At 41.4% G+C, this 9,443-nt stretch overlaps 2 protein-coding genes across 6 annotated transcripts in view; one reads left to right on the forward strand and one right to left on the reverse strand.

The window, feature by feature from the left end:
- The window catches only part of smtnb (smoothelin b), a 43,480-nt gene extending 37,681 nt beyond the window's left edge, over window positions 1-5,799 (forward strand). For 3 of the 5 annotated variants that reach the window (XM_078789789.1, XM_058071057.2, XM_078789791.1), the window contains 7 exons: window positions 216-395; window positions 501-563; window positions 655-727; window positions 908-1,078; window positions 1,157-1,283; window positions 1,432-1,583; window positions 4,669-5,799. In XM_078789789.1, the coding sequence (XP_078645915.1) occupies window positions 216-395; window positions 501-563; window positions 655-727; window positions 908-1,078; window positions 1,157-1,283; window positions 1,432-1,583; window positions 4,669-4,822 (920 nt within the window). In that variant the 3' untranslated portion in view covers window positions 4,823-5,799. Of the gene's footprint in view, window positions 1-215; window positions 396-500; window positions 564-654; window positions 728-907; window positions 1,079-1,156; window positions 1,284-1,431; window positions 1,584-2,865; window positions 3,048-4,668 lie in introns of all 5 variants that reach the window. The other 2 variants (XM_078789790.1, XM_078789792.1) reach the window with 1 other exon arrangement.
- Window positions 5,800-6,796: 997 nt separating this feature from the next.
- selenom (selenoprotein M) lies at window positions 6,797-9,022 on the reverse strand. Its single transcript, XM_058070903.2, has 5 exons — window positions 8,847-9,022; window positions 8,183-8,218; window positions 8,079-8,113; window positions 7,411-7,489; window positions 6,797-7,328 (listed from the first exon to the last, which is right to left on the reverse strand). The coding sequence occupies exons 1-5, from the start codon at window positions 8,940-8,942 to the stop codon at window positions 7,089-7,091; spliced, it is 486 nt and encodes a 161-aa protein (XP_057926886.2). The 5' UTR covers window positions 8,943-9,022; the 3' UTR covers window positions 6,797-7,088.
- Window positions 9,023-9,443: the final 421 nt, after the last annotated feature.

Genomic DNA, 9,443 nt, shown 5'->3' on the forward strand with positions numbered 1-9,443 from the left:
AATTCAACTGGTAATGTTATTGCTGGCTAGTGTATATGCAGTCATACTAAAAAAAAAACCTTAAAATCCCTAGAAGCCCTTTTTTAATCAATCTTTTGTGCATGTAGATGGGACATTTCGTAAGTATCATCCCCATCCCTCTCTTTTTTCCACTGACTTCATCTATTCCTCCCTCTCCATATCCCACCTTGGTTCCATCTATCTATCCCCTTCAGATCAGAGAGAAAAAGAGCGTGAGACTCGCCTGCAGGAGCTTCGCCAGCAAAGAGACGAACGTGCACACAAAAATCGTGCTGGGGTCGGAGCGGAAGAGGTGGTGATGAGGAAAGTGGAAAAGTCAGCCGATGGTTCCACCCTCAGCCAAGTCACCAAAACAGACCGCTTTGCACAGTCTGGTACGTTTTTTTTTCCTACCCCTTTTTTCCCCCTCAAAACTACACATGTAGTATGTTAAGTAGACTGTGAATTGCATGTGTCTAATATGAAATGTGTTTGATTAGATGATGGCAGCAGATCAAGTCGCAGCACAGTCGTAGAGGCTAGTTATGTGCAGAAAACAGACAGTGAGTTAGCCCTTCTGTTTTGAAAATGACATTTCCATTCATATGCTAGTATCTGCTGGTTTTGTTTTGATAAAAACCCTCTACATTTCAGGGGGAACAGTCCAGTCCAAATCATACAGCTACACATCTTCATCTTCTTCCAATACAAGCAAAAAAGTAGGCAGGTGAGTTGGGGTCCGAGTTGGTGGTCCCTTGCACCACATGAATACAGGTCCCAGTTTTTATTTGGATAATTAATATTAATTAATATTAATTAAGCTGATTTTTTTGTTGAGGAACATTTATGCAATTGATAAGCCGTATGCATTTACTAATGAAGTTGTCTGTCCATGTGAACGCTTCAGTGTGTTTGACCGTGAGGATGAATCAACGTCTCGCAGTGGAGGGTTGGCCGCTGTGGAACGAAGGCAGGCTGAGAGGCACAAGGAGCTGATGAGGGCTCAGACTATGCCCAAGACCTCAGCCATGCAGGCCCGCAAAGCCATGATAGAGAAGCTGGAGAAGGAGGGAGGCAGGTGAGGATAAACACTTGAGTTAGTATGACCAAAGAAAGAAAAGGATCATTCGTGTATTGACACAAACATCTCTTGAAGCCCGGTGAATCAGGTGGTGTCCAAAGTAAACAGAGTCCAGCGTTCCACTAGCTTTGGTGTACCCAACGCAAACTCCATCAAGCAGATGCTGCTCGACTGGTGCCGCGCCAAGACCCGCTCATATGAGGTGCGCCTCACAGCCTCGTGATTGCCACTCTTCTTTCATGACAGCCAATAAAAGTTGAACTGCTAATGCACTCTAGGCCAAGATAATATCTTCCTATCTCGGGAATGTTTCCATCACTTAACTTGTCCTCTTTTCCATCCCCAATCAGCATGTGGATATACAAAACTTTTCATCCAGCTGGAGTGACGGCATGGCGTTCTGTGCCTTGGTGCACAATTTCTTTCCAGAGGCCTTCGACTACAGCTCCCTGAGTCCCAGCAACCGCAGGCAAAACTTTGAGTTGGCCTTCACCAATGCAGAGTGAGTCCAAACACACAAGCCGGTTCACCTGGGTAACAGGTGTATTCTATTATTTAGCTTTTTACTCCATGTGAAGGCTCATGCAGCATGTGAGTGCTGTTTTTCGAATAATACAGTACACGTTGAAAAGCCAGTGGCACCAAGCAATGAACACATTTACCTCTTCTTCCATCTTTATACATAGGATAAGCTAAACAGTCGCTGTTCTCAAACTTGATTCAATCTTTTAAGACAAAAGAGCGCAGTGATTATATTTTAATGTAATAGAACTGAAACTACAGTAAAACGCAGCAAGATAATGAAAAAATATTGTTTTTTATTTCTATTGTTTTGCTTTTGAGGATGTTATACAGTTTGCATTTTGACAAATAAATTTTGTTCTTAATAAACATCATATATTAAAAAAAAGAGAAAAATATAAAGGTATTTAAATATTTGATATGTACAAGTCAACAAGTGTAGAGATGAATAAAAAACAGTGGGTCTGAGAGACCCTTAACCCAGTTGCATAGTGAATCTGCTACTTTTTCCTTCTAATAATGACCTCCTCTCGTCACCTGCCTTGTACTACGAGTTCCAGCCATGCCTCCAACCATTACCAGCTCAAAAAAAAAAAAACGGGCCATGGGATATCATCTCTCCTTCTGGTTTCTCTCTTTTTTTATTTCTTCTGTCATCATACCATTTCCACCTGTGATGTTACCCATGTGCACCATGCAGCCAGTCGGCTCTCGTGCACGCTGGTTCATAATTTGTCTTCATCACTGGATTGTCGCCCAACCACAGTCACCACCTCTGTTTGTAATGCACATCTACAGTCGTGAACGCAACAGCAGTGTGCTATTATCCTGATCACTATGCGTTGTACAGTATACACCATGCATTCACCAGTGTGCTTTCAGCCACCTTTATTTTGTTGTCACAAAGTAGTCATATTGTCTTAAAGCAATGAAACAAAAAGGCTAAATAAGCATGGATTCATGATTATTTGGCGTTTTGTTTTGTGTCGTGTATGTGTTTGTGTGCGCCACATGCTGTTATGTATGATGATGTTTATGGAGCATGTCAACACTGTGTGAACACTGAGAATGTAATGTTATTGTTTCTATTTGTCTCTCTCTGCTGTCCCTTCACACTGATTCTTTATCATGGCTGCTCACTGCTTTATGTCTCTCCCACCTGTTGTTGTCCTCCTTTCTCCTTCCTGTCACTCTTCTTGCCCTCTTCTTCCTATTTGGTTCCTTCTTCCTGTCTGCGTTTTCCCGTTCTTTGCCGGGAGCAGGAAGCTAGTGGACTGTCCTCAGCTGCTGGACGTGGATGACATGGTGAAGATGCGCGAGCCCGATTGGAAGTGTGTGTACACGTACCTGCAGGAGTTCTACAGGGGTCTGGTGACCAAGGGCCTGGTTAAAACCAAAAACTCCTCCTAAAGAAGCACCCCAGACTAGGCCAAGTGACCCCATGGTGAGAAAGGGATCGTGTATGCGTGTGTAACCAGCATGTTGTAGGCAGCTAAATGCATATATCTTTTCTTGCTGTAGGATGTTCATGTTAAAGATCCAAACATGGTATGTTCAAGTCCCTTAGTGTGTATTATCCAGACTTTGGCGGAGGCACCAGGCCTGGTCCATCTGAACTTGAATACTTTAAAAGGTATCTGAGAACAGACAGTCTCACAGACAAAACAGAGGAAAAAATGTTTGGTTTCTTTTAATGAAGCAATGGTTTACATGTGTTTATGCATTAAGGCTTTTAAACCCTTTTAAAGATACATTTCAAGAAAAGAATGACATGCGTACAGTTCCTGAAATAGCTGCACTTATTTTATTATGTTGATGTTTCTGTTCTCGTGCAGAAGTACAGACGGGATGTCTGCGCTTTTTCTGATACTTTGATACTTGATAAATGGGGAAGTTAGAATATGTTCACATGTTGTCACCCGGTGGTTACTTTGGTGAATTACTCCCAAATGAGCACACGTTTTTGAAAGTATTTATTAGGCCATATTGGAGTCCTCAGCAGAATTTTTTTGGAGAGGGGGGAGGAAAACTAAAAGGTCTGGTCTCACACTCTGTCTTAGGAATGTGCAGAGAATACAATTGCAGTTAAAAAAAAAACATATATTGCACCAATGCAGTTCCCTTTCCATTTTTGACAGATTTTATTTTTTATTTTAGTATTTGGCAGAATTATTGCACAGGCTGCTACTAGTGAGCCTCCAGTGAGTACGCTCAGGCAGGACAACAATTCCATGCAGATAGAGATGGAGCATCCTTTGCACATTTGTCAAGAATGCACCCCCTTGCACAAAATCTGTGATATTGTGGTTAAAAGACAAAAACATGAGATTTATAAAAGCCTACATACAATAAACTTACCAGTGTAGGTACACCTGCATAATGTAGTGCAATTCAATGCTCACAACACTCCCAAGTGCTATTAAATAAAATACATTTATATATTATACTGTTGCCGCAGGCCACACAGCTAGGAGACCTGAGTTCAATTCCACCCTCGGGCATCTGTGTGGAGTTTGCATGTTCTCCCTGTGCATGCGTGGGTTTTTTCCGGGTACTCCGGTTTCCTCCCACATTCCAAAAACATGCTAGGTTAATTGGCGACTCCAAATTGTCCATAGGTATGAATGTGAGTGTGAATGGTTGTTTGTCTATATGTGCCCTGTGATTGGCTGGCGACCAGTCCAGGGTGTGCCCCGCCTCTTGCCCGAAGACAGGATAGGATCCAGCATACCTGTGGGCCTAGTGAAGATAAGCGGTATAGAAAATGGATGGATGGATATTATACTGTTGCTGTAATGTAGAACTGCATTGCATCTAATTAAACTAAAATGTGTTTCAGCGCAGTTTTATACCACCACAGTGTAATACAACCTCATTAATAAATTAATGTGCTTTTGGATGTCATGAGAATGTGACAACAAAGTGCCATTTCTCTGCAGAGAATTGTGTGGTGATAAAGGCAATGACGTGTATGTTTTTTCCTCCAACTAAAGTTTAATAGCTTTTGTGGGGTCCTCTTAGCTCATCACATGTCTCACGTGGTCTGTCTTTGAATGCCCCCTCAGGACGTATGCCAACTGCATGCCCCTGCTGGAAGTGGAGGACATGATGATCATGGGAAAAAAGCCCGACTCCAAATGCGTCTTCACCTATGTGCAGTCTCTGGTCAACCACCTGCGCAGACACGAGATGGCCATGGGTCGGCCCTGTGACCTCTGACCTGCGCCCAATGAATGTTCAGCCTCTGTGTGGCGTCACATTGTTGCTGACAGACCAGGCGGGCGGGTTGTGTATGTGTGTGCCGGTATTTTAATTATTCCTGTCAGCCGTGTTGATGTGTTGTCCTTGCCTGAAAACCATGTATGTATTTTCCAAGGAAAGAAGCGAGCATCGTACATTTTTGCTCAACCTCTTTCGCACATCCACGCTTTTTAGTTTCATCCAATGAGAAAACATTTTACACAACTTTTTAAGTTATTACACATAACTTTTTCTACAGTTGTCATTTCCACGAAACAAGTCTTCTCTTGCATTATTGGCTTTCCATGTTGGTACTTTACATTTTGGACCCAATTTTGGTCACTTTATATAGATTTAAGTTATTCTGGTGTCAGCATTTTACTATTGAATACGTTCACACTGGGGTTTTATATATATATATACACACACACACACACAGCATATTCATATCGGTGTCTGCATATCAGTATAAAATCTGCAGTGCTACTGAAAATCAGGTTTGTACTGTGTATGTCATTCTCGCAGGAAAGTGTATTGATACACTTGATCTGTGAGCCTGCCATTTACCATCTTCATGGCATCGCACACTTTTTATTATTGACAGGCATTATCGGGGGGCAGGGAGGGGAGAGGGCAAGAAGAAAAAAAAAAACTGAACACAAAAATATTTGTGTTTTACAACATTAAGCAAAATGAAGATTTTTTTTTTGTCCATTATTTTAACAATATTTCCATGTCTGCAATATGAGAAAATTCTATTTGATTTGACGTGGATAAAACTATCTACTCAATTTAGTAGAATTTGTAACATAATTCCACCTCGACGAAGTGTTAAAACATCAGGCAGGAAGTGCTGTACATAAGAGCTCAAACACTATGTCATGTTTCTGTGCACCACAGTTTAATGTGAATTTATTAAAGCATAGAAACACTCCTTTGTGTGGGACGTGTGGTTTTATTTGAACTCTCTGTGCTGCAGAGGCCATCTTCATAACTATTCTAAGAATGCCTCTATTTTAGCTTAAAGCTTTGAACGACATCCATCCTTGCTGTAGGTGAAATTAGCCTGAAATAGTAAAACAACTTTTTTACAGACATAAAAACGCATATTGTGATACAGTTATCTTAATATCAACTCATTAAATCCTTTGTTAATATTTTGTACTACTATCTTTCAAGATAATTTTAGATATGTCCACTTGATGGTGCTACTTTTTGCTCATTCAAAGCATGCAGCTGTTTTCTGAAAAGGGTGTCACTATTGATGGTGGCTAATGGTATGTGTGTTTTGGGTTTTTTTTTCATTCATGGTTTTAGCTTGCGGTCACAAACAGATGGCCGGACATTCTCCTTCAGGATTTTTTGGTAGAAAAAGGCCCTGAAGCAGCAAAACGGCCCCAGACCATCACACTACCACCACCACATTTTACTGTTGGAATGATGTTCTTTTACTGAAATGTGGTGTTACTTTTACACCAGATGTAATGAGACACACACCTTACAAAAGCGTCATCGTCTTGGGGCTTTGGCATGCAGGCTGTTTTTGCCCAGTGTCTGTCTTATGGTTAACACTGACTTTAACTGAGCCAAGTGAGGTCTGCACTTCTTTGGATGGTTTGCTGGAGTCCTCAAGCTTTAGAAATGGCTTTGTAACCTTTTTTTACAGACTGATATACCGTAAATTCTCTAATAGAGGCCCAGGCTTTTATATGCTTCAACAGCCAAAATGACACTGCTTTGAGACAGGTGTCTATATGGGATAGGCTTTTAATTATTTCCACACCATTATTAACATGCATTCTAGACTTTTAATAAAGAAATGTAGTATATACCATTTTGGGCTGAAGTCATTTCAAAGTGGAACCTGTGTATATACAGTATATTTTACACTGCAGTTTTTAAGATGCATGCATTTACCTCATTTCATTCTTTTTTGTGCAAAAAAAAACAACTGAAAATGCTTCAGTGTGAAACCAGTTTTATTGGTTTCTAGTGGTTACACTGTGTCACTCTTGTGTGTAGCAGCCCACCCACCAGTACATACAGCATCAACCTCAAGCCAATCAGCAGATTTGTAGCCTGTGGCATCATTCGGTATCAGCAGGAGGGCAGCAGACACAAGTGAGGCAATCTAAAGACAGCTGATGGAGCAGAAAAAAGTCCTGCAGCGAAATGTTAGGCCCTCTGATTCAGGATCTGCTAGCCTCATGTAGCAGCAGTCACAAACCTTGTGTTACTGACACCATTAGAGGTCAGTGTGCTTGGCTTCAGAGCCTTCTTCTGGTGAAGAGGTGGTGTTCTCAGTGACCACAGAGGAAGTGGCGGGCTTGTATGCCACTGGCTCATCTTTGAACGGGCTGTCTTTGGCGGGGGAGAAGCGGAACTCCTCTGGTACCTCATCATCTGCCTGGGCCTTCTTATAGAAGCCCAGCTTAGCCAGCAACTCATTGATCTCTGAGCGGGTCATGTCAGACAAGGCGATTCTCTGAGGAAACAACAAACACACAAAGCCTTTTTTACTACAAATTACCATTTTTAGTTTAATTGCAGACTAAAGACTAACTTACGTCCAGCTCCTCGTAGTAATGATTCAGTAGGACTAGCTCAGGGTCGGCCCCAGGAATGTGCTTCATCACCAGATTATGGCTAAAGGGAATCGGTTAAGAACTGGCAGACATTAGATATCGTACATCACGTAGTAATGAAACCATGTCAATTTTGCCAACGATAGGGCGATCGAACTAAAACCTCAATCACGATATTGTATGTTAATGATGCAATCTAATTTTCTTTCTGAGTCAACTGTCATTAAAGTTTTACACATGCATCTTTAACCAAATATTATGCAATTTTTGTCTAAATTAAGCATAAAATGTCTCATGAAATATTCATGTAAATTATTTAATCATAATAATAGCAGGGGTTACTGTTGTGACCACAATTCAGGCCGACTTAAAACTCAACTCTGAACCCCCTATACACTATAGGGGTGTTATTTTATGCCTAGAGGGCTCTAACAATGTTAAAACTTGGAAACAGTGTTTCTATGCCATTGCTACAAAACTTCTTTTGGACTCATAGAACATGCTTCGATTTCATTGGCCAAATCCCAACAAATCGCATATAATTGGAAAGCCTGGATGTCCTGGATGATCGTGATGACCTTACATAGCTGCATCAAGGGTCCCGAGCAGCATGGTTTGTAAGCGAGGATGCAGCATGTGTCAAAGGATACTAGAGAGGAATATCCTGGACCACAAAGGCTTTGACCTGCAGACAAAAGTGTATCTTTAGAGACATATCTACCAAGCATTTGTCAAATTTTCCAACACAATTTACCTCTCTGAGCCTGTTCAGTTGTCATCCACCACACGTCTGAAATGAAAGTTAATGATTAAAATGGTTCATTGAATGCAACATGGAATAACATGCAATGACTGCACTTGGATTTGCTTCAGTCTTTGCTTCATCTTGGTGTACTCAGGTTCTCAGGACTTAGGTTTCGAGTTGCAGGTGTGCCCATAACTACAATAGTGATAGATATCATGCTTTTGTTGCACCGTGTGCCTCAGGGAACACAAAATTTTACATAGAGGAACACGCCCTCCAACTGCCTATTATTCACCTCTTTGTTTGCACCTCAAACAAATATGTTGCATATTAGACCCAAATATACATATCAGGGCGTTATCAGCTTGATGAGATCTACATTTTTCAGTTTCTTCTGTTATTTTCATAATTATATGTGTCTTTTTGTTGTATTGCTAAATTGGGCTTCAGAAACTAAGAGAATAAGTTATTGGATACAAGAGAGCCTTGGATGATGTGAATGAGAGCCAGTAGAAGATTCCCTTGTTATCGGTTCGATACCAATATTGGATGGCCCACATAATAGTTGTCTTTAAATTGATACCAACGTTGCTGCTGGTGTTTAAGCACGAATCCATTTTCATCATCGCCATAATATGTATGAAAAAATGATTTGAGCCCAAGTGTACCGTACCTCCACTCTGGCCCGAGCCAGTCCGTCCAGCTTGCTGACGTCCACCTCGTATGAAGATACGGACTGAAGGACACCGAACAGCACAAACAGCCACATGGCGACTGGACCGGAACCTGCTGTGACCCAGAAGACACTTGAAGCAGATGTGAGAGCAGTGCTGCTGACGACTGACGATGATGAAAAAAAAAAAAGGATATGCGACGTCAGTTCCGGACATCGTGCCACGTCAAAGGTTTCATGTTTGAAAAAAAGTGGGCGTGGTCAAGGGGGGTTAATAATACAGCAACATGTTCAGCATTTACTGTTGTTTCACACTGCATATATTCACGTTCACGGATGATTTTTGCTGCAAGAAATACACTAGTAATATACTATACCAGGAGTGCTCCCAATTTTCAGTCTGCTTTTAAAATGACCAAGTCCCATATATCTACCTTATAGTATAAATATAATATATATAGTATAGTGCGCGCAAATACACGTGTGTCACCTTTTCCTGTCTGTGAGTGTTACCTGGGGGTGTGGCTTGTATGCACTGAGCAGGAAGGGGGCGGGACATTTATCACAGCAGCCAACCATAACAGACATCACCTTTAA

Source organism: Doryrhamphus excisus, linkage group LG3 (assembly GCF_037039965.1).
Source record: "Doryrhamphus excisus strain RoL-2023G ecotype Guam linkage group LG3, RoL_Dexc_Guam_v1.1, whole genome shotgun sequence".
NCBI lineage: Eukaryota > Metazoa > Chordata > Actinopteri > Syngnathiformes > Syngnathidae > Doryrhamphus > Doryrhamphus excisus.